The sequence below is a fragment of the Malaclemys terrapin genome, chromosome 4 (genome assembly GCF_027887155.1).
Source record: "Malaclemys terrapin pileata isolate rMalTer1 chromosome 4, rMalTer1.hap1, whole genome shotgun sequence".
In the NCBI taxonomy this organism is placed as follows: Eukaryota; Metazoa; Chordata; order Testudines; family Emydidae; genus Malaclemys; species Malaclemys terrapin.
Genome location: NC_071508.1, coordinates 82,424,726 through 82,448,804, shown reverse-complemented (window position 1 = coordinate 82,448,804; position 24,079 = coordinate 82,424,726). Strand labels below are relative to the sequence as shown.

Genomic DNA, 24,079 nt, shown 5'->3' with positions numbered 1-24,079 from the left:
CCCCTGCCTTCTAAACGCCGCAAGCCAGCTGATTGCCTCCAGCTGATTGCCACATAGGGGAGGCGTGCCAAGTCCTCACTCCTCTCCCCTCCCGAGGCATGCCGCGTTCGGTTGGGGAGGCAGGGGAGGGAGGAGGAGCCTCATGCCGAGTCTGCACTCCTCCCTCCTGCCTCCAAAACGCAGGAGCAGGGGAGGGATGGGGGAGGTGTGCCAAGTCCCCGCTCCTTCCGCCTCCCTCCTGGCCAGAGGCTGCCAGCTGTGGAGAAAGCAGGCAGCCAAACAACCTGAGTGGAGCATTGCACAACTTTAAATGAGTGTGTTCCCTAATTGATCAGCAACGAAACGACGTTAAGCGTGACGACTTTAAGTGAGGAGTTACTGTACATTCTTCTTCCCTAAATTTTTCTGGCCGCTTCAACTGAATACAGTATTCTTCACTTCCTGTCCTAACCTATTTGGTAGTGTTACTCTCCACTGTTTCAGTGGTGGGTGAAGCTATCCCTGTTTGTGAAGCACTGTGAAGTGGTTTGGAGTGAAATCTGTTGTGTAAGATTGAGGGGTTTGGGTAGATGGAATGTGATTCAATTAGAATCTGGCCAGGATATTAACATTAATATCCCTAAATCTTGGGGAAAGTACCATGGAAGTTTAAACCCAGCAAGTGAGCATCTTCTCAGTCTTTTTAAAATTCAAAAATAATGTCACCTCTCCTTCTGTTGACTCATATGTAAGTCCCTTACTCAGACTGTCACAGTCTTGGGGCAGCCACAGACTCCATTTCCAATGTGTCCTTCCTCTCTTTTGGCCCACTCCACTTCACCCAGTACTTCCTATAATGACTATAAATCTGAGAGCAGCCCTGAGCATTAGATAATTCAGTCCTGTGTTCCATCCAGTGCAACCCACCAATCACAGAGCAAGATGCTGTGCCACCTGTTGTGTGATGCACTATATGTGCAGTTAATTAGCAACTGTTTAGAAGGGAGGATGGGGAGACAAACTTAGAGGTGGGGGTGAGGGTGGAAGACTGGGCGAAGCAGCTGAATCAGGAAACTCATCTCTTCATGTGAGATGAACGATTCCTGATTACACAGCAAAGTAGATTATGCCTGTCACAGGGCAAATCCCAAACAGTAGTTGTGTCAGTAGCAGGTTGTGGAAACTCAGATTAGAACCCTATGTGTAGAAGGGGCTGTGTCTGGTTTACACAGAACACCACCTTTCAGCAGCAAGTTTTCTGATTCTTTCTTTGCCCTCCTGACCCTCAGCATCAGGCGCAGCAGAGAGGGCAGAATGCTAGCAGACTGGAGACAAGTTATCAAGCTAGTCCGCTCTCATGCTCTAAGAAATCCCTCAACCAATTTACACACTAAGGCCCAAATTCTGCTCTGAGTTACAACATGCAGCCTCATGCACAGGTGTAAATGAAAAACGTTTAAGACCATCTCATATTCAATTGCACTGTATACAATTGTCGGAGCGCGGGCTGCTAAGGCAATTAGCATAAAAGTGGGTATGTGCAATGAGGGAGGATGAACTGGTGCCCAAGGAGCAGTGAGCAGCTAAGCAGGCGGACAGTGAGGGTGTGGTGAGGCAGGCGTGTATGGATTTTTGGGGGAGGGGGTGGAAGAAAGAAGCAAGGTGCCCTGCTAATGACAATACAAGTCTTAGTTCCTCAGAGAAACCCTGGATGGTAAGGCTCTAAGTGGCCAAGATGGTTCCACCTATCCACCTGCCCTCAGCTATGATGCATTGGCTTCAAGTTGGTAAGTTGCTTGTGAGTACGTGTATCTGTCTTCCTCAGTTCACCAGGTTGAGCTTGATGGTGGCTCTTCTCAGTTTGACCAGGCAGTCAGCTCAGCACATTTCCTGGTACTTTCCCTCCCCAACTCCTTAGCTGCTGAGACATGCTCTTACTTGTCTCTCTTCATCTCAGCAAGAAGACAGTTGCAGCAGCTGGGTCTGTGAGGCTATGGCTTTCAGCAGAACAGAGTCCAACCCAAAGGTAAAAAGGTACCAGGTCTGTGGCCACAAATGTAGGATAGCTCTGTCCCCGTTGCAGCCACGGACCTATCTTTGTTAGAGGGGGCAAAGTTTTCCACAGCCTCCCCCTCTTCCTCACAGGAACACCAAAGCAATGGTTACTAGTGGGGAGAAGTGCCTGAGTAAGGTGATCCAAAAGCAGCAAGGAGCAGTTCTGCTGAATCAGTGACTCTTAGACAGTCTGTGGAGTGAAATTTTACAGAACATCTGCTCCAGCAGAGAAAATAACATGATCTTGCTTTCACTTGGGTGGCTGTTACCCTGACGCCCCTATCCAGTGGGTGAAGCCTGCAGCCTTGCCCCACCCCAGAACTAGCTGCGTCTCCAGATCCAGGAATCTGAAGAGATTTTTTTTTTTTCCCTCAAAGGGGAGTTCAACCTCAGGCATATTGTTTTTCAAGAGGATCATATAAAGAAGCACTATGAGGAAGGGCCATTCTCCTGCCCCAGAATCTAAGGCAGCTAAATACTAAGGGAGAAATGTGAGTGAGAGCCTCAAGCTGTCAAAGCCCTTTTATTTAACCCCTTCCTAGCCATGTGTGCCTGAGGAAGAACAGTTCTGTGTACCTTAGCTTTTTCTATAGTAGTCTCTAAGCACACAAAAGCCACATAGGATGGAGCTGGAGTAGTCAACAGGCAGACCATGGGCCAAATCCGGACCGCCAGACGCTTTTGAATGGACCCTGAAATCTTTTCATTTACTTATTATTATTGTTGGGGGGGTGGGTATTATTATTTTCTCTGGAGGCTGGACCTTGACAATACCTTTGACCAAGAAATTTGGACTTTGACAAAAAATAACTGACTACCCCTAGTGGGTCCTCCAGTGCATTCCTTCTGGGAGAAACAAGATGGCAAATACAATGATTTGAACACCACAGATGGGTTATATAAACTCCCTAAATGGGAGCTCACCCCTAAAGGGGCCCCAGCCAATCCTCCCCCATTGAAAGTCTTTATCTCCTTTAAGAATGCCCTCGATAAAAAGGATGGTGGGTGTCTTCGGAAAATGTCTAATTAACAACACAGAGCCTCAATGCATTCCCTCTCTGCAGGACATGGCTCCTATGTCCTGATCTGTATTCTGCAATCTGGTGTATGAGTGAATGCTAATGTCCACTTTCTGACATGGTGCTGCACAAGGAAGGCTCCGTCAGATTAGCAACCCCATCTATGACAGGCCATCTGGTTGAGAGAAGAGCCCATGACCTAGCAACTGTTGGCCTGCGAGATTTAGGATCCCTCTCTTCTAGTGAAAGGGAACAGACTATTCAGGGACATCATAGATCAAGGCACTAAGGTGCAGCAGATCAGAAGAGATATGTCCCTTTTGTCTAGAAACCTGATTCCTAAAATAACTGATCTAATTCATTCCTGTCCCTTTTAGGAGATATGTAGGAAAGGGTTTCAAAGCTGCCTTCTCACTAGCCCAGTAAAATTCTGATTCCTAAGAAAGGAATCCTACATTTTGGAGTGCAAGATGATCCATCACAACAAACCGATAGCAAGTTAAGGATACAGGATGCAGTTTCTCTTACTTGGTATATGAAGTTATTTGAGTAGTGTCCCCATGGATGCTCTACTTCAGGTGTGTATGTGCTTCTGCACCTTTGATTGGAGATTTTTGGTAGCAGTGCCTGTTCAGCGCACACATGCCCTGTACCAAGGATATATAGGGCTGCATGGGTAAACCGCCCTCAGTTCCTTGTCAACTAGTGTGCTCACTTCTACTGAGTGCTTTAGTGTTGTTAAATAGCTAGTTTATAGTTTGTAAATAGTTCCTTTTTACTTCTGGTTTTTTCCTTGTTTGTGGGTCACTTTAGACTCTTAATTTCTGGGATACTCCGTGATCTCCAGGCTTTAAATGTTTTTCCTTCCAGGAATCTATCCCAGTTAATAACAGACTCTGAGTGTCTGGAGGATGCCCATATTCCCTCAAAGTATACAATCTGTACTTCAGTTAAAAGCAAATCTTGTAAGAACAAGGAGATAAAGTTCAGGCTTCCATGATGGAGCAAGCCTTAAAACCAACTTCAGACCAGGGCTCTGAAAACTCCCATGTACATACTGCCCCATCTACCTTCGGATCATGTGTCTCAGAACTTGAAGGGGTAAAACTGCTGATACCCCATCTACCTATAGTTCCAGGTCACCAGGAGTTTCAAGAGTTAAGGCTTCTGACAGCCTGGTTATCTCAGGATCTTGTCACTGAGGACTGGAAGGGAAAAGATAGCGGCTGCCACTTTGAGATCCCGGTCACCAAAAGCATCCGGGGAGGTGTCTGCATCTGTGCCTTATGATACTGTGAGTCTCACACTCCAAGCTGATGGGTATCAATAAGAAAAGCAGGAGTATTAAATCTCCTCCAAAGAGACTTCAAAGTGCCCAGTGATGGGAGTGGAGGGAAAAGATTACTGAGACATCCCTGTCACTGCAGCTGATTGTCTTTCTCTGGGGTATTTATATATGTTGCATGCTGGGGGGGGGACAGGACGTGGGAGCAGTTGGCTCACTGTGACCTTGGCGTTACTAAGACTGACTGACATTCCTGTGAAGCCATGTGGCCAGGACTGGCAGGCACAGCTGTAGCCAATAGGGAGGGGGAGCCCAGGAGTGGCCATTCCGATTGAATTTCACTCCAGCCACTTGGGATTTTTTTCTCTCTCCCTGCACTTTTCTTCTTTCCTTCCTCTTTGTTTGTGGGGTTGGGCTGCAGAATGTTCTGATGGGGCGTCAGTACATGAGATGTTTGCCTAGTGGATTTGGGATGCTGCCTTAAAGGCTTTTCAGCCCCCTACTCACCATCTCCTTCTGACATTCCTGCATCCTGAAGCGTCTGAGGGTCTTATGGCCCCAACCCTCTACAATATGAAATTCACCTTCCGGCTTTAGGACATTCTCTGTGTTCTCTCTCAGGCTCCTTGTTGCTGCTGTCCCAAAAGGTTAGTATATGAGGCTTTTTGGTGCAAAGGAGATGGGTCAGGACCAGACCAAGCAGCAGATAGAGAAAGGACTCCAGCTCTACCAGTCTAACCAGACAGAAAAGGCTCTGCAAGTCTGGATGAGGGTATTGGAAAAGACCACGGATCCTGCTGGCAGGTTTCGGGTTTTGGGCTGCCTCATCACTGCTCACTCGGAGATGGGCAGATACAAGGATATGCTAAAGGTAAAGTGATCCCAGGTTGAATGCATGTCACTGTGTATCACACCCACAATAGGGAGCAGTTGGGGATTATACTGTAAAAGCATGGTTTATATCTCGCTTGGAGCAAGGTGCATCAGACATTTGATGAATACAATGTGCTGCCTTCACCAGCTGGGACAGGTGGCAGTGCTGATTTATGGGTCTAATCCCTGGGGTCCTTACAGTGCATTCCTGCTCCCTAGTTCTGGGCCCCAAAGATTCTTAAGGACCCAGTCCCCCCCAGGTTTTCTCAGGTTGCTGCCTGTAGTGCTGATCCTTAAGAAATTTTGGAGCACTAACCCAAGGCATTTAACTTTGGAGATTCTTAGTTATTTTTCACAAATGGTGTGCTGGGCACTTTACATGCTATTTTGAAGGTGAAGCCCCGCCCACAATGAGTACAAAAAAATCAAAGGGGATGATGTAGGACAAGCAGTGATGTGTTACAATGGTGTTAATATCTGGCTACCTCCACAATTTTTGATATCTTAAATAGATTTTTTATTACTGGATTTTATTATAATTATATGTATTGCAGCAATTCCCACAACATTTTCAGCACCATTCAAACATCCAGGAAATGCTGCTGTTCAAACACAGGCACTGATGTGATGAGCTTAGTCTAACAAATACTTGTTCACACTTCTCTAGTTGTAGAAGCTGGTAAGTCAGGCTAAGAGAGAGGAAAAATAAATAGGCTTTTTGGAAGAGGTGTTTTTCAGGAGGGCGTTGGATGAGGAGCAGATGGAGGCCTGGGAGATAAGATCAAGGAGGGGGTTCCCAGTGTTGGGGGCAGCAAAGAGGGTGAGAAGGACCCAAAGAGGCACCTGTGTGGCTTGAGGAAAATAGAAGAGCAAAGAGAGGCTTGAAGCTAAACTGTGCAGAGTCTTAAAGGTGAAGACAAGAGCCTGAATTTGATGTGGTGAGTGTAGAGAAGTCAGTGCAGTGCTCTGAAGAGGGGCTGGGTGCATTTGGAACAGCAGAGAGTGTTTGGAAGGATGAGTCAAGGATCTGGGAGACCGCACAGGAGGAATTTCTGGTACTCCAAGGTAAGAAACAATCCAGGCCTGAAAAGGAGTCTTGCTGTGCTAATCCCTGTTATTTCTTGGGTGACAGACCCTGAGTTTGTATCTGGGATCAGAGGATATTTTTCTCCATGCTGATGATTGTTTATAAACTCTTCCCATTCAAGTGCTTTACATGGCACCATTTAAAGCAATTTGAGTGCCACTTTCAATTAGTAAAGTATTGGGTGTGTCCAGAGTCCTATCCTCATAGCAAATACAAGGGGGAAAGGAGAAAAGGGGGTGAGAAGCAGTTGGGATGCATGTGAAGACAAGTGGGATGCTCTGAGAGGAGATGGGATTGGTGGCAGGGTGATCGTGGAGGAGAAAGACGAGGGCAATGAGGAGAGAAGATAAGGTATGGTTGTGTGAAGAGAATGTTTTGAGTTGTGTGGGAACAAATGAGACAGGTGAAGGAAAACTTGATAGAATCAAAACCACACTAATAACCTGGAAAACAGGGTCATTGTAGGTGAAATTTCTCCAAGATCCTTGTAACACAGGGAAAAGAGCATGACTTGAATAAAGCAGAAGAGTTCATACTATCCAAGGGATTAAAGAGGAAGTAAGGGGACTTTTTACAGATATATGGGGGAACAAATAAGAAGGCATACAAATGAATGAGAAGAGACATGAAATTAATGATAGTTTAAAAGAGCTGTGATGCTTAACTTCGTTTGGAGAAAAAGGTATTTAAGGGGCAAATGAAAGGAAAGAGGCTTGGACAATAAGGAAGCAAGGAAGAGCTTGTAAAAATCAGGTAAGGGAACACTTTGAACTTATACAAGACCCTGGGTCCACATAGCACACTTCCCAAGGGGGTAAGGGAATTAATGGACAACGAGAACACTGATAATTATTTTTGAAACTTCATAGAGAACGGGAAGGTTCTAGAGGACTAGAAAAAAATAAGTGTTGTTCCAATCTTCAAAGAGGGAATGAAAAGTGACCCTTGGGAATTATCATCCAGTAAATCTACTTTTAATCCCTAATAAAATAATGAAACAAACAGAGAGAAGATGCTAAGCATCTAGTATTGCAATTATTAATTCAGCCCATATACTGCGCTTTGTTCATCACAAGACACAGAAGAAGACATTCCCTGCCCTGAATAGTTTACAGTCTAAAGAGACTTAGACTAGGGTAACTGAACCATATGCAATGAGCAAGTCATTTATAAAGCGCAAACCTTGTCAGACAAATTGGATTGCTTTTCGATAGAAGCACAGAATGAATGGATGAAGGAATCTTGATGGAAGTAATTAGCAGAATATTTGATACAATCTTAAATCCTCCTCAAAATTAATTCTGCTGAGGTGCATGGGGATAAGGAATGGAGTAGTGTAGGAAAAGCTGAGTTGTAAAATGCAGAAATGTCTTTTTCCTGCTGATGCCTCTTTCCCTGGCCATTTGGGAGCTCTTTCCACCAATTTCTAACCCAGATCTCTTCCCTCTGCCAAAGGTAGAGAATACAGAGAGAGGTTTCCCCATTCTATTTATATGCTGTGTAACCCACCTCATGGCCTGCCTACTTGAGTATTTTATCAATCAATGCTGTCTTGTTGGACTCTTTTTGTCCTGACCACAGGCTATGTAACTTCTCCTGTGCAGGGTACAATTCCCTTGGAAGCACAGGCTTTATTCCTACAGAGAGACCCTCTATAAACACTCTCTTCTCTGCTGAAAGTTTGCAGTTGTGCAGATTGACACAGCTCGGGAGCTAGAGGACCCTGACTACCTTATGGAGAGCTACCTGAACCTGGCTCGGAGCAACGAGAAACTCTGTGAATTCCAGAAAACCATCTCTTACTGTAAGACATGCCTGAACATGCAGGGCACCACTGTGAGCCTGCAACTGAATGGCCAGGTGAGCCTCAGTATGGGCAATGCCTTCCTGGGCCTCAGCATCTTTCAGAAGGCACTGGAGTGTTTCGAGAAAGCCCTGCGCTATGCACACAACAATGACGACAAGATGCTGGAATGTCGAGTCTGCTGCAGCTTGGGCAGTTTCTACACACAGATCAAGGTGCAGAAACACAGCTCAGCTGGTGACCTAGGGGATGGGAAGTAACAGTGGGAAAATTTCCCCCTATCCTTGGGTACAGGAAGGGACCAGGGTGGGCAGGGATTCACCCTATATCTTGGATATAGGAAGTAATTCATAGAGTTTGAGGGAGGGAGGTTGTCCTGGGAAGGTTTTAACTTTCTGCTTCTAATGCCACTAATGACTATTCTGCTTGAGGCTTAAGTCAAGAAGATCAATAGAGGGCATTTACACAGCATCCCAAAGGTAGAAGGTGTGATTCACATTCTTTGGTATACAGCGCACACAGCTCTAGAACCTGGACAGCCACAGAGATGTGGTCTAGGCATGGGATCGGGAGCCAACTCCTGGGCCTGGGTTCTATACTGACCTCTGCCACTGACTCACCATGTAACTTTGGGCAAGTCTCCTACCCCTTCTGTGCCTCAATTTCCATAAAATAAGTATAGTGACTAATGCCAGCATTTGTTGTAGCTATGAGTTCTATGACAAAAGAATTACAGTAACTCCTCACTTAAAGTTGTACCAGTTAAAGTTGTTTCGTTATTAAGTCGCTGTTCTATTAGAGAACATGCGTATTTAAAGTTGCGCAATGTTCTGTTATAATGCCCTCCACCCCTTGCAGCGCCTGCTGGCAGGCCCCACAGATCAACGCCTCCCCTCTCCCTCTCCATGCCTCCTGCCTGCCGCAATCAGTTGTTTTGTGGCGTGCAGGGAGGCGGGGAGGAGTGAGGATGTGGCGTGCTTGGGGGCGGAACTGGGTGGGGAGAGGGGGGTTGAGGGCGGGGCCTGGGGCAGAGCTGGGGGTCAAGCACCCCCTGGCAGTTTGAAAAGTCAGCGCCTGTAGCCCCAGAAGCCTATGGCTGTCTCCAGCTGTGCAGGGATCTAGAGGCCCAGTGCCTCTGTGTTGTGTGTCCCGAGCATACCATGCAACCTGGCAGATTGGTTTCCTTAGGAGATGACTGGCCTCCCCAGCACTCCAGGCCGGGGAGGGGGGGACCTTCAGTGACTAACTGGAGCAGCATTTGTGTGCCAGCAGACACAGCCCCATCGGGTGCTGGGGAAGGATGCAGCACAGTGTCACTTCCTATGTGCTGCCGCTTGCCTGCACTGCCTGGCTCCCATGTTGAGGCCAAACCCGCAGAGCTTGCACGGGGAGGACTCTGCAGGCCTAGGAGTGGGAGTGTTGTTGGCCCAGACCCTCACCACAGCTCTGGGGCCAGAGGACATTCACTTACCTAGTCACAGCTGAGAGTCAAACCGTATATAATGTCTTATCTGGCGAAAAAATTTTCCCTGGAACCTAACCTATGGGGAAATTGGATTCGCTTAACGTCGTTTCGCTTAAAGTCGCATTTTTCAGGAACATAACTACAAAATTAAGTGAGGAATTACCGTATTAGGGTTTTTCCATACAAAGTCTTGGTTTCTGTCACCCTGGTTGGCCACCAACTGAGGTCTTACGACAGGGGTGGGCAAACTACAGCCCGTAGGCCGGATCTGGCCCCTCAGGGCTTTGGATTTGGCCCACGGGATTGCTCCCCGTGGCGCCACAGGCCCGGCGCCGCTCTCAGAAGCGGCCAGCACCACGTCCCTGTGGCCCCTGGGCGGGGGGGCAGAGGGCTCAGTGCGTTGCCCTTGGCACCAGGCACCGCCCCCCACAGCTCCCATTGGCCAGGAATGGGGAACCACGGCCAATGGGAGCTTCAGAGGAGGTACCTGGAGGCACGGCAAGAGCAGCGCACATGGAGCCCTCTGCCCCTGCCCACCCCCAGGGGCCGCAGCGCTTCCTGGAGCGGTGTGGGGCCAAGGCAGGCATGCAGGAAGCCTGCCCTAGACCTGGTACGCGCCGCTGCCACCCCGGAGCTGCTTTAGATAAGTGGTCCCAGGCCGGAGCCCGAACCCCTCCTGCCCCCCAACTCCCTGCCCTAAGCCCCCTCCTGCACCCCAACCCACCCCTGCCCTGAGCCCCCTCATATGCCCCGCACTTCTCCTGCACCCCAACCCCCTGCCCTGAGCCCCCTGCTGCACCCCTCCTGCATCCCTGCCCTGAGCCCCCTCCTGCACCCCAACCTGCTGCACCCTGCACCCCTGTGCACCCCAACCCCCTGCCTGCACCTCGCACCCCTCCTGCACCCCAACCCCCTGCCCTGAGCTCCATGCTGCACCCTACACCCCTGTGCACCCCAACCCCCTGCCCTGATCCCCCTGCCGCACCCCAACCCCGTCCTGAGCCCCCTCCGACAGTCCGCACCCCTGCCCTGAGCCCCCTCCTGCACTCTGCACCCCTCCCACACTCCAACCCCCTCCCACACCCTTCCTCTGCCCCAATCCTTTGCCATGAGCCCCTTCCTGCACACCGCACTCCCTCCCGCACCCCAACCCCCTGCCCCAGCCCCAATCCCTTGCCATGAGCCCCTTCCTGCACACCGCACTCCCTCCCGCACCCCAACCCCCTGCCCCAGCCCTGCATACAATTTCCCCACCCAGATGTGGCCCTCGGCCCAAAAAGTTTGCCCACCCCTGTCTTAGGAACTTATAATAAAAAAAACTTTTATCTCCCACTGGTCCTCCAACCAAACCAGAACAATTAAAACTATCCCTGATATTTCTAAGGTAAAAATCAAGCAGGAAAAAATAAAAAAAACCCTTTGATCTCCTTTATACATCACAAAGAATGAAAAAAAAATGGCACACGGGTAGGTTTTTGGTTTTTGTTTTTAAAAAATCTTTTGCAGGTCACTTTTAAATGGTTTTATATTGTTAGTTAAATATTATGATGATTTTACACTATTTTTATTGTTAAATAAAGGAGATTTATTTGACTTCTCATAATTTCCTAGGATAAACAAAATTATTAAGATATTGGATGCCATGATCTTTCCTTTTTAAAAAACCAAAGTGATGACTGTGACAAAGCCCTGATTCCCCCCCCCCCCCCCCCTCCATTTTACTGCCATAACAACCAACCAGACCCAAGAGAGATTCTGACCCACCTGGTGTAGAATGTGAGGGTTAATTGTGTGGAAAACATTTTGAAGTTGAAAGGCTCTGTAAGAATGTAGAAGGCCGAGATGATGGAGGAGCAGGTAAGGGTACAGGTGGCTCTGAACCAGGCTTTTGCCGTAAGGAGGGTAAATCATCTCTATAATGAGAAGCAGAGTCCTTTCCTAATGGATATCACTCTAAGCTGACCATGTAATCATCCCAGCATATAATTTAAATTCTGGACCTGCTAGGGACATGTGCTGGGGAAAATGGAGTCTACCATGTGGCAATTCTAGCTTCCCTAGCTGGATACACATGCTCATTTTGAAATGTTGGAGGGTCCTATTACTGCAGGGGCAGTCTAACTCTCTAACTTATTTCTGTCCTTCTACTGGTCTCTTTGCCTTCCAGGACTATGAGAAAGCCCTGTTCTTCCCATGTAAAGCAGCTGAATTGGTGAATGATTATGGAAAGGGCTGGAGTTTGAAGTACCGAGCAATGAGCCAGTACCACATGGCAGTGGCCTATCGGAAGCTGGGGCACCTGGCAGATGCTATGGAATGCTGTGAGGTACAAGGTGGAGGTAGAGATACTGGGCCAAACATGGCAAAGAGATGCTGGAGTGGGGGAGAGGTCTCTGCAGGTCAGGATTAGGGGGTATAGAGATACAGCAACATTCACCTTGTACCCCAGATACCGCTTCTGCCTCCCACCCCTAGAGACAGCACATCTGTGGTTTCATTAGCCAAAGCTGTTCTCAGGGGCTGGGTTCAGGGATGCCCTCTGCTGGGAACATGCGTTGCACAACTGTTGTCAAGGCTTTCTTCCCCAAGGGTGTGTCATTTCTCTGAAGCTGGCCATTGAGGCAGGCTGGAGTATTGTGAAGGGCTTCAATCCCCACTGGGCCTGGGGAAGGTTCTTGTACTGACTGGAGGTGTTTTCTTTCAGGAGTCAATGAAGATTGCTCTGCAGCATGGGGACCGGCCACTGCAGGCACTGTGCCTACTCTGCTTTGCTGATATCCACCGCAGCCGAGCAGATATACAGGTGGGAGCGAGGGGAGACAGAAAGGAGGAATCGGGGATGGAAAGGAGATATGGAAAGGGAGCACCAGGACTGGGCACAACTAAATGTGTCTCACTGTCTATCTCATACTGCAGACAGCCTTTCCTCGCTATGATTCCTCCATGAGCATCATGACAGAGATTGGAAACCGCCTGGGACAGATCCAGGTACTGCTGGGAGTGGCCAAGTGTTGGGTGATCCAGAAGGAGCTAGACAAGGTCAGTCACAGGCCATTCCTGAGGAAACTGGGGCCTTCTCTGAAGTAGACAACCTCATTCTGAACTGTACACACCTGGGTAGAGCAAAGTCCCATGGTCCTCTATTCTACACACTGGATCTGGTACTTGCCTGCTGACATTTTTCTACATAATCCAATTTGGGAAGCTGGGAATCTGTCATAAATTGAGTACACTCATACTGGATCCAGATCCATGGTCTACAAAGTCACATGGCCAGTACCAAATGCTTCACAAGAAAACACATATTGCATAGAGATAACTGCAATGAAAGGAGTGGGAAGAGGGGTCACTTCCTGCCTCCCATCTTATACTCTGAAGCAAATTTGATTGATTCTCTCTTAGCTGTATAATTAGTATTATAAATAATAATAAATAAATTAATGGAGATATCCTATCTCCTAGAACTGGAAGGGACCTTGAAAGGTCATCAAGTCCAGCCCCCTGCCTTCACTAGCAGGACCAAGTACTGATTTTGCCCCAGATCCCTAAGTGGCCCCCTCAAGGATTGAACTCTCAACCCTGGGTTTAGCAGGCCAATGCTCAAACCACTGAGCTATCCCTCCCCCCATATTAGTGATTGTGGTATTATTTACAGCCCAATAGGTACATCCTGTGCTTTACAGAAAAACATATGACACAGAGCTGACTAGAGGAGCTTAGATTCTAGGATAGATAAAATATAGCATGGAACAGGGAGAGATGGTACTAAACAAAGAAGTGGGAATGGGCAGGAGATTACACGGTACAGGCCCCGTGAGGTTTTTTTTTCACTATGTGTACAGCATGTTAGTTCCTTTAAAATAATACAATTACCCCCCAAAAACCTACATTAAAAGAAGAATATTAAGGTTGCAAAGCGACGCACTCAAAAGTTAAGAATTGTCAGAATCAAGGTTGCCTGTACAACCTTAATTCAAACCCTGTATGAATTATGATAGTCTTTAATTGTACATTACGTATTTTTTCTACAGGACCCCTGCCTCAGTCAGTCCACAGAATGGAGGGAGCTCACTTAATGGGCAACTATTGAGTATTTTGTTTCTCTTCATTGTTCACTGTTTGGCCCCAGGCCTTATTTACTGCACACCATCCAAAACCTGCTCTGAAGACAGAATTATTCATTTCCTTATGGACTTTTCTGTGATGTTAATCACTCCAGTATCTGAGTGCTTCACAAACATTAACTTATTTTCACAACTCCTATGAAATGAAGGGATATTATTACCATCATTTTACAGATGGTGAACTGAGGCACAGAGAGATTAAAGTAAAAGTATTAATGTTGGGTGCTCCATCTGAGTTAGCCAAGACCTAATTTTTTTAGCGTACTTAGCATTATATAGCACTTCATATGTTCAAAGCACAGCTCTCATTGACTTCAGTTCCAGTTGTGAGCACTCAGCACTTTTGCAACTTAGACCCAGGATCTCAAGTCAGGCACTCAGAAAATGAAGAACATGCAACTAGTGACAAAATATGTAAAAAGTTTGGTTGAAGTGATCACATAGGAACTCTGTGGCAGAAGCAGGGATAGAATCCAATTCCTTACGGCAGCTTTCAACTGCTGTAACCATAAGACCCTCCTTTCTCTTCCTGCAACCCCCTGCTTCATTCTCTACGCACCTTCCAACTTCTGAAACAAATGAAGCAGGGATCCTACAGACTACAACCTTCTTCACTACCCAACCCTGATTCATCCCCATCCTGTGCACTGAGTAAGCGAAGGATTCTGTGGAGAAAATAGTATGCGATCATGTAATCAACAACTATATCTAATGCATATGCAAAAGGGGGCCGAGTTAATTCTGGCATTTTCTAACTTATGAGTGCTTGACTTTAAAACAACATCAGTAAGGTTGCAATGTACTTTTTGGTGTATAATTTCCTAACTGAAAAAAAAATGAATTCCATCGTGTTGCATCTTATTGCCACCCATCATGGTTCATCAGCAGGTTGGAACATTTAGATCCATCACACAGAGACCCTCTGCCACTTGAACTAATGGAATACTGACAGCAGTAGTAGGATGCCATCCTCTTTGTGGATCAGCATAGGAGGAGATGAGACATTTTGCCAGTGAATGTCACAGACTTCTGTTGACAGCAGAGGAATGGTGAGACTCAGGAATCATAAAATCATAAAAATGTAGGCCTGGAAGGGACCTCAAGAAGTCGTCTAGTCCAGCCCCTTGCCTGAGGCAGGATCAAGTAAACCGAGACCATCCCTGTCAGGTGTTAGTCCAACCTGTTAAACCTAGACATTCCCAGTCTCTAACCCTCAGGCTTCTCATGCCAGTCTCCCTCCCCAGCAAGTTCCAATGTCACCCCTCCACACTCCTAATCCCAGTTTCCTTGCCCAGCCAATCCCAATTCCTTACTCCAGCCTCCTTACCAGATCAATCGCTCTCCCACACTAGCCTCCAGTTGCCCCTTCCCTCACTGGCTCCCAGTCTTAATCTCCCTCCCTGGGGTCCTTGTCTAATCAATATCCTTCCCCACACCCTATTCCTTTTCCCAGTCTCTCTGACCAACCATTCTCAATTCTACTCTTTATCTTGACTTCTCATTAATACTCTCTCTTCTCCACTCCCCTCCTTCCCTCAGCCCACTAGTTCTCAGTCGCACTATCCATGCTCGGCCAGTCTCATTCTCCCTTCCTCCCAGCCCCCGTTTCCCTCCTTCCCTCTTGACAGCCTTCAGTCTCAGTTTCTGCCACAACCCCACCAGATTCGTTGCCCCAATCCATTGCCCTCCCGCTTGCCCCTCTGTATTCAAATCAAGCAGCTTCCTCCTCCACACTGCCCTGTGCCTAGCAAAGAGCACTGAAAGCAAAGGAGAGACATACTCTCAGTTCAGGTGTCTTGAGCTGTACCACACATGGCCTGCCGCAGCACAGAGCTTCTATTGCAGGGAATGTCCTGCTCTGCCCTGGGCTGGAGCATGCTCAGTGTGGATGGAATTTTGGGGGACTTAAGCTGCTAAAATGTAAAGTCTACTGAGCGTGCACAAACTGCAATTTTTCAAAGGCTTATAGTGTGGCCAAATTTGAGTGGATTTTCAGGAGGATGACAAAAGGTACATCCCTGATACAAAAGCTATCACACCATGCGAACTTTCAATTCCCTATGTGACCCGAGCCTGGGGCAGCAATCACTGAAAATGCCAAGGTCAGAGCAGGCTGCAAAAGGGAGAGCAGATACTCCCAAAACTGGTGGTTAACACTGACATTAAATTGACCGACAAGTCACAAACTGTGCTTCTGATCCCCCCCCTGGTTATCAAGAAGCTTAAAAAAAAATCACACAGCCCCCTTACTGCATTCCAGTTCTCTGGTTCCCAATCAGCACATAGGTCCAATATAGTGAGAAGTTGTTTAAAAACTCTGCTCACATATACAAAATGTTCTTCTGACCCCAAAGGGTCAGCCACATTACCAGATCAATATTAGTTTGGATCTTACCCAAAATACCACACTGCCAGCTAATCCTTTAGTGCCTAAAACTAAAGGTTTATTATAAAGAAAAAAATAAAGAACAGGAAGAGAGTTGTTAACTGATAAAGCACTCAGATACATACAGAGACTTCAACGTCCATATATCACGTTCTTAGCAATACTGGTGCATTTGCTGGCTTGAAAGTCCCTCTGGAACATATCCACAGCTTGGATGGCTCATTCAGTCCTTTGTTCAGAGCTTCAGTTTGTAGAAAAGTACTCCAGAGGTAAGATGTAGGAATGAAGTTAATGCAGCTGACTTTTATATTCTTTTGCCACGTAGCTTGTACTTCCTGTGTCCCAAACACAAGCTTCACAGCACATGGCATGAGAAAGCCTTAGGCTATGTCTACACTACACACCTTTTAGCAACACAGCTGTGCCGCTAAAAGGTGCGCAGTGTAGCCACTCTTTGTCAGCAGGAGAGAGCTCTCCCGCTGACAAAAAACTTCCACCCCCAACGAGCAGCGGTAGCTTTGTCAGCAGACAAAGTGCTGTTCACACCAGTGCTTTTCGTTGGTAAAACTTTTGGTATTTGGGTGTTCCTGAATGACAAAAGTTTTACCAATGAAAGTCCAGTGTAGACAAATTGTCTATACTGCCAATTGAACGACAAAACTTTTGTCGTTCACAGGTGCTTAAACACACACACACATCCCGAAAGACACAAGTTTTGCCGCGGGAAGTGGCAGTGTAAACAGCTCGTTGTTCGTAGGAGCGCTTTTCTGTCGACAATGCAAACCCTGCTCATAGGGGATGGAAGTATTTAGTCAGCAAAAGTGCCAACAAACAGCGTTTACACTGCCCGACTTTTAGCGACTTGGCCATGTCACTAAAAGCTGTGTAGTGTAGACAAAGCCTTAGAGTTCTCTGTCCACAGGCCTGCCCCTACGTGCCTTGCTGACTCATAAGATGTATCCCCTGGCTCCTTTCAATGAGTTCGTTGTACAGCTGATGACCCTTGATGTGCCATCAAACAGACTAGGCAGTGCTGATGCCAGTCTGTCTGGGGGTGTCACCCAGAAACACAGGACAAGTTTGGAAATACAGATATACCATACATATCTATAACTCACAATACAAAGGTGATACAAACATATAAACCAAGATTATCCTATTTGGAAAATTATAATATTTTCGCAGATACATGGCATACCTTGCAATTTTATAATATTGGTATCAATAATATTATAAATGGTCTCCCATATTACATACAGCGTCACACCCTTCTTGAAAGTATGGGGGCACTCGAGCTTTTAAAATAAAAGGTCACCAGTATTTAACATGGTCAAAACAACCTATTTTTTCCCTACTCTCATTTTCAGAAATGGCAGAATCATTTTGGCTGATATTTTTCCAATAAAGTCTGCCTGAGGCAGACATCCAGCATGGAAAACTTCAGCCTACACTGTCAACATTTGGCAAAGTTAGAAATATATGAAAAGAGGGTCTTGTAATGGGAAGTGTCTGGCAACTTTAATCATATGTGATGCTACCAGCTCTGCCTATAATCTGAAACCTCAGCTGTGGCAAAGCTGTGCTGAGCACAGGTGATGAGACAGGAGCCAAAGTAGGCTTTACATTTACAAGACAATTTAGACAAGGAGGAGTCCGGTGGCACCTTAAAGACTAACAGATTTATTTGGGCATAAGCTTTCATGGGTAAAAATCAACTTCTTCAGATGCATGGAGTGAAAATTACAGATACAGGCATAAAAAAAAAAAAGGCTTGTATCTGTAATTTTCACTCCATGCATCCGAAGAAGTGGGGTTTTTTACGTACGAAAGTTTATGCCCAAATAAATCTGTTAGTCTTTAAGGTGCCATCGGACTCCTCGTTTTTGTGGATACAGACTAACATGGCTACCTCTCTGATACTTAAAACAATTTAGAACAGCCTTAGGCCTAATTTGTGCTGGCTGCTAACAGCCCCCAAAAGACCATTCTGCTAGCTAGGGATCTCCAAAGAACAGCAGCCATGCCCCCCCCCACTTTTGTTCCTACCCCCACCAAACTTGCCCAACTGCTAAAGCTGGAGTATATGGTATGGAGTTTAGGGCCAGTGGCACTTGATGATTCCCCCTACACTGAGGGAATCCCCAACCAGCTGGTTAAGATGGCTTTCTGCCTGTTTTGTGCTGCAGTGCAAAGCAGGCAGAAGAAAGGTGAGTGATTTTAGTTAGATTGACACAGAATCTAGGTTCAATAAGTCAATTATTTTTTAAAATCCTGTGTGGTATTAGGCTTTCTGGCCCCTGCAGCCAAGAGTTCCCCACTCACTAGGGCTGTCGGTGAAATCTCTCCTTTTATAAGTTCTAAATTAATCAGCTATTAATTTCATTGAATGGATCCATCTGTTCTCCTTGTAGAATGCAAGAGATGAGGAAGCAACTTCACTACACCCTTCTTTACTTTGTCCATCTCCATCGAGATCCTGCTAACTCCACCACCACACTGGAATAAGCCAAGAGTCCACTTAGGCCTTGGCTACACTAGCACGTTACAGCGCTGCAACTTTCTCGCTCAGGGGTGTGAAAAAATTTGCTGAGCGCAGCAAATTACAGTGCTGTAAAGCGCCAGTGTAAACTGTGCTCCCAGCGCTGTAAGCTAATCCCCTCGGGGAGGTGGAGTACCTGCAACGCTGGGAGAGCTCTCTACTAGCACTGGCGCCACGACCACACTTGCACTTCAACTCGCAGCGCTTTGGAGTTTCAAGTATAGCCAAGCCCTTAGTCTGGTATCCCATCTCCCAAAGTAATCAATGGCAGATGCTTTCTAGGAAGGTAGAAATCCCATAATAAACCTAATTATACAATCCTGTTTAATGGGAAACTCCTTCTTCTCACATACTGCTAGCTGAAACTCTGAAGTCGGTTGCTCAATAACCCTGGAGGGCAGAGACTAGTTATCAGCATTGATTATTTCTTGTTGTTCTGAGGGATGGGGGAGCTGTAAAGACTCACTCAGAATAGCAGCTGCTAGAACAATGCTACTTCCTTGCAGGCTGGCAAGGCCAGGGCAACAGCTCCTTCCTATACCCCAGGACAGGGGTCATGGGCAGCAGAAGTAGGACAGGCTGGTTGGGAGCCACGTGTGCTGTTAGCAATGCTGGTCCTTGCTCCTGCCTCTTTTGTCCCAGTGGAAGTAGACACTGAAGTGGCTCAAAGACTGGGTGGGAGGGTGGGGTAGGTGCACTTAGCAGCAGCTAGTTGCTTGCTTATGCTTAAGCCCAGCCTTGGTGAGTTACTGCACTGGAGTTTAATTCGTTCTATAACCTCTCCCTTTGGAGACACCAGTCTCTGTCAAGGCTGCACTCTGACTTCCCATTCAATGTGCAGCTCGGATAGGAATGTCCCTGTTGCATCCCTATGACCCTTCAGTGAGCAGGCAGTTCACTGAGCTTTGTGAGGACATGCTGTGAGTGTGAACATCCCACCACAGATTTCTTGCTTCTACTGGAGTGTAGGAATGTTTTATTAACCCTAATGCCGTTATGGGGGACTTGGGACCCTGTGCCTCCGGCTTCCTGCGATTCACCGTGACTCTCAGCCAGCTAGTAAAGCGGAAGGTTTATTGGATACCAGGAACACAGTCTACAGCAGAGCTTGTAGATGCAACCAGGACCCCTCAATCAAGTCCTCTTGGGGAGTGCAGGGAGCTTAGACCCCAGCTTGGGTTCCCTGCGTTGCACCTCCCAGCCCAAAACTGAAACCTCCCAAATCCCTCCAGCAGCTCTCTCCCCACTCCCCTCCGCTCCTCCTCTCCTTTGTTTATTCTCCCGGGCAGAAGGTGTCACCTCTCCCACCCCCCTTCCTGGCTCAGGTTACAGCTCAGGTAGCTCAATATAACTCCCAGGTCAAATCCGCCCTGCTCCGTCACACCTCCTTATTCCTTAGCCTTTCAATTCTCACCATGCTGCTCACCATGCAGAGCTGGTGCTGAATAGTTGGCTTAAAAACTGGTGATGTGCTGATATGTGGGGTCTCTGTTCTCTCCTTTACAGGCACTGGAAGGCATTGAGAAGGCCCAAGAGCTGGCAGAGGGACTGGGGAACAAGGTAAGAGTTCACAGCTCCCCTCCACCAGTGTCCAGAGCCCTCTAATGGGGATTTCGGTGTCCACTCTATCTTCCAGCCTCACACTGCTTCCTGTTATCCTCCATAAGCCCATGTTAACCAATATGTCCTCGAGGCTCAGGTTGAGTGTCTTGGGTGTAGAATGTGAACCATTTCTGAGTTTGTTCTTAGTTCAGGTATGAGTCAGTACCTAGGGAGCATTCTGAGCGTGTGGAGTGGATGATAAATTAAATTAAATAAATTAATGGAGATATCCCATCTCCTAGAACTGGAAGGGACCTTGAAAGGTCATCAAGTCCAGCCCCCTGCCTTCACTAGCAGGACCAAGTACTGATTTTGCCCCAGATCCCCAAGTGGCCCCCTCAAGGATTGAACTCACAACCCTGGGTTTAGCAGGCCAATGCTCAAACCACTGAGCTATCCCTCCCCCCGATGGCAACTGAAAGACCCTTACAAAGTTTAGTGGAGAGCCAGAGTGGGTTAAACAAGTGGGAAGGAGAAGGAGCCAAATTGTTAGACAGGAAAATAAGAGTAGTGAGGAGAAGTGGAGGACTAGGGATCCTTTCCCTGACAAATAGCTACATGGCATTAATTTACTGTCCAGCCAGCCTCCGGGATACTCTGCTAGTACAGTAACTCCTCACTTAAAGTCGTCCCGGTTAACGTTGTTTCATTATTATGTTGCTGATCAATTAGTGAACATGCTTGTTTAAAGTTGTATAATGCTCCCTTCTAACGCTGTTTGGCAGCCGCTGCTTTGTCCACTGCTTGCAGGAAGAGCAGCCCGTTGGAGCTAGCTGGTGGGGGCTTGTAATCAGGGTGGACTGGCAGCCCCCCATCAGCTCCCCACTCCCCTACGTTCCCTGTGCTGCAGCTGCCCAGCAGGCTAGCAATTGCTGGCATTGAGCTGTCTCTCCCCTACTGCCATGTACTGCTCCCGCCCTCTGCCTTGGAGCTGCTCCCAGAGACTCCTGCTTGCTGTACGGGGGAAGTGGGGGGCTAATGTCAGGGTATCCCCCTCCCCCTGCACCACGCTTACCCCATTTCCATAGAACAGGGGGTACACACAACAGGGTTCAGGACCGGAGGGAGCTTCCAGGCAGCAGCTGCGGTCTCAGCAAGCTGATCTAATTAACAAGGCAGTGTACTTAAGACTGGGGTCAGCTACTTAAAGGGGAAATGTGCATCTCTCGCTCTCAGACACACGGTGTGTGTCTGTCTGCTATGCTCTCTCCCCTCCTTCCATGCCTGCTGCCTTGTAGAGTGAGGCGACATTAATAACCAGTTAATCCTTGAGGGCTCAGCCAAATGCTAGTTCATCATTTAACAGTAAGGCATTCCCTGTGAAATATCCCACCCTCTGACTCCTCCATCTCAACCCAGCTTCACAATCATCATCACTGTGTACCAGTATTAAATTGTTTGTTTAAAACTTACACTGTGTGTGTGTGTATATATAGATATACACTGTATATATGTCTTTTGTCTGGTGAAAAAAATTTCCCTGGAACCTAACCTCCTCATTTACATTAAATCTTATGGGGAAATTGAATTCGCTTAGCATCGTTTCGCTTAAAGTCGCATTTTTCAGGAACATAACTACAATGTTAAGTGAGGAGTTACTGTATATGCTGAGCACAGTGCACGAATTGCATACTGGCTAGGAGCCTGAAGAGAAGAGGTGACTTATGGGCGTGCAGGTTCCTAGGAAAACCAGCTCTGTGAAAAGATGCAGAATGGTTGGAGCGCTGCAAACCTGGGTTCCCCTTTATTGGCACATTGGGACAAAAGGATAAGGATAGATGGGAGGGCCTCTAGATGCTCACAGGATAAATCCTGACCCCTGGGAAAGTTTTATGTTTGCTGTGGTGAGGCTCATGTGTGTCCCAGATGGCTGGTGGGGCTGGAGAAGACCTCATCCTTCTAGTGCTCTCCCCATGTTGTTGGTTCTCTTTCACCTTGCCCCATCCTCTGTCTCATGCCTCTGCCCTCTGTGCACAGCTTGGCCTGCTGAAGCTTCACTGCCTGTGTGAAGGGATCTATCGCACAAAGGGACAGCAACGGGAACTTCGTGACCATGTGGTGAAGTTCCACGAGTGTGTAGAGGAAATGGAGCTGTACTGCGGCATGTGTGGAGAGTCCATTGGGGAGAAGAACAACCAGCTCCAGGCGCTGCCTTGCTCCCACTTCTTCCATTTAAAGTAATGAACACCAGGGACAGGGCAGAGTGGGGGACATGAGAGGAATGGAGGCGGGGAGATGAGGCAGATGGTTAAAGAGGGATTCCCGCAGGGGGAATAGAATAAGGCAGGAGTTCAGCAGGGATTTATGGGAGAGGGCTGGGGCTAGAGAGGGATCTGTGAAGGGACAAGAGTAATAGAAAAGCCCCATTAGTGTCCAGAGTAGAACTGTCCTCTGCAGTCTGAATATGCCAAATAACTTAAATACAGAGTGTACTTCCTCATGGTGTCCTGCTATTGTTTATACAAAATCAATGACTCTTCTACAAAGAGTCACCCACCATCTAATCTTTAACATTACTGTCCCTGACTGTTGGAAGTAATAGCACATAGGACTCCCTAAGTCTCACTATAAGAATGGAGAGTAGAGGTATGAACCCATCTAAAGGGTTTTGTGTAGACAGGCCCTAAGCCACTTCCTTCCCCACCCCTGGGATAGGAGTCCAGGTCTGTGAATCAGAAGGGCCTCTCTCTGTAGGCATGCATGGTGAGAAATAACCACTTCCCGTTGCAGATGCCTCCAGACTAATGGGACCCGTGGCTGCCCCAACTGCCGCCGTTCATCAATGAAACCGGGATTTGTGTGACCTGCTGGATCAGTCATTTTGAGAGAGCTCATATTCTGACTTGCAACAGAGGCCAAAAGACAGAACCCTGGAATGTCATCCAGCGTACACAGCCTGGAAGGAGGACCCTTATTTGCAGGTGGAGAGGTCTCCTGCACAGGATGCAACAAGTGCCCCTTGATCTTTTACTCTAACCTGACATTTTACCTGTGTTCAGAAGCAGCAGTCATCCTGGAGTCCCCCTGGAACCACCTCTCTAGAACCAGTTTCCCACTCTATCATGCCTGTTCTAGGACTTGCCTGACACTTTCTCCACTGCCAGTTCACACTCCATTTTTGCTCCTATTCAGTCAGCTGTACCAGGGCTAGTTATGGTCTTCACTTGCCTTTCTTTGGTGCTTGTTTTTGCCCCTCCTGAGAAGTGATGGTGGGGACTGGCCAGTGGTCCTGGGTAGATGTAGCACAGTACCGTTGTCTGTGTTGGAGTAGCAGCCTCTTCTCAGCATGCCCTGCAGTAAATGCTGCCAGTATACTCCATAGGCTCCCTTTTTTTCAGCACCAGGATTTAGACCCTACTCCTGCTTTATACTAGATCCCTCCTAGCAATTCACTACCCAATGTAAAAAATAGATTTAATTCAGAAATCTTTATTAAGGAGAAAACAAACCCCAGGCATGCCTATGAGAGTGTCCTCTGCCATCATGTCTTCCTCATCCCTCACTAGCGCCTTACTCTCTTCAGCGTGTCCTCAGCTGTCTGCTGGGGCCTGCGTCCCCCTCTCTGTGCTAATGCAATACCCTCCCCGTAAGGCTGCAAGACTGTGTGTATGTTACCGCCGGAGGTCTGTGCAAACAAGGTGTCTCCCTGAACAGAGGTCTGTTCAGCATGGACTGCTGCTGGGGCACGTGGCCCGCGCGGCGGTATCACTAGACAGGCCGCTGGGGGTCAGCCAGGCAAAGCAGGTTTCGTGTGTTCTCAGCCCAGAGCCGCGCACGCGCTATATTTACACCCACCTGTTTGTATTTGCAAATAAAGTCTTTGCACCCACGCCCGGCTGGCTCTGCTCGTGCCCGGGGGAA

General features: G+C 47.5%; 1 protein-coding gene across 2 annotated transcripts; it reads left to right on the top strand.

The window, feature by feature from the left end:
• Positions 1-4,695: 4,695 nt before the first annotated feature.
• Positions 4,696-24,031, top strand: RAPSN (receptor associated protein of the synapse). Of its 2 annotated transcripts, none has more exons than XM_054024850.1 (8): positions 4,696-5,209; positions 7,979-8,317; positions 11,735-11,893; positions 12,272-12,370; positions 12,484-12,555; positions 20,123-20,176; positions 22,196-22,395; positions 22,949-24,031. In XM_054024850.1, the coding sequence occupies exons 1-8, from the start codon at positions 4,994-4,996 to the stop codon at positions 23,019-23,021; spliced, it is 1,212 nt and encodes a 403-aa protein (XP_053880825.1). In that variant the 5' UTR covers positions 4,696-4,993; the 3' UTR covers positions 23,022-24,031. The 2 variants fall into 2 exon arrangements, with proteins under 2 accessions (XP_053880825.1, XP_053880824.1); XM_054024849.1 differs by having other exon boundaries at positions 12,484-12,606.
• Positions 24,032-24,079: the final 48 nt, after the last annotated feature.

Excerpts from the sequence above, each read along its gene's own strand:
- RAPSN (XM_054024849.1), top strand. The coding sequence starts at position 4,994 with ATGAGGCTTTTTGGTGCAAAGGAGATGGGTCAGGACCAGACCAAGCAG. Across the intron at positions 11,894-12,271 it reads ATGCTATGGAATGCTGTGAG|GAGTCAATGAAGATTGCTCT; the intron begins GTACAAGGTGGA and ends GTTTTCTTTCAG. Across the intron at positions 12,371-12,483 it reads GCAGCCGAGCAGATATACAG|ACAGCCTTTCCTCGCTATGA; the intron begins GTGGGAGCGAGG and ends CTCATACTGCAG.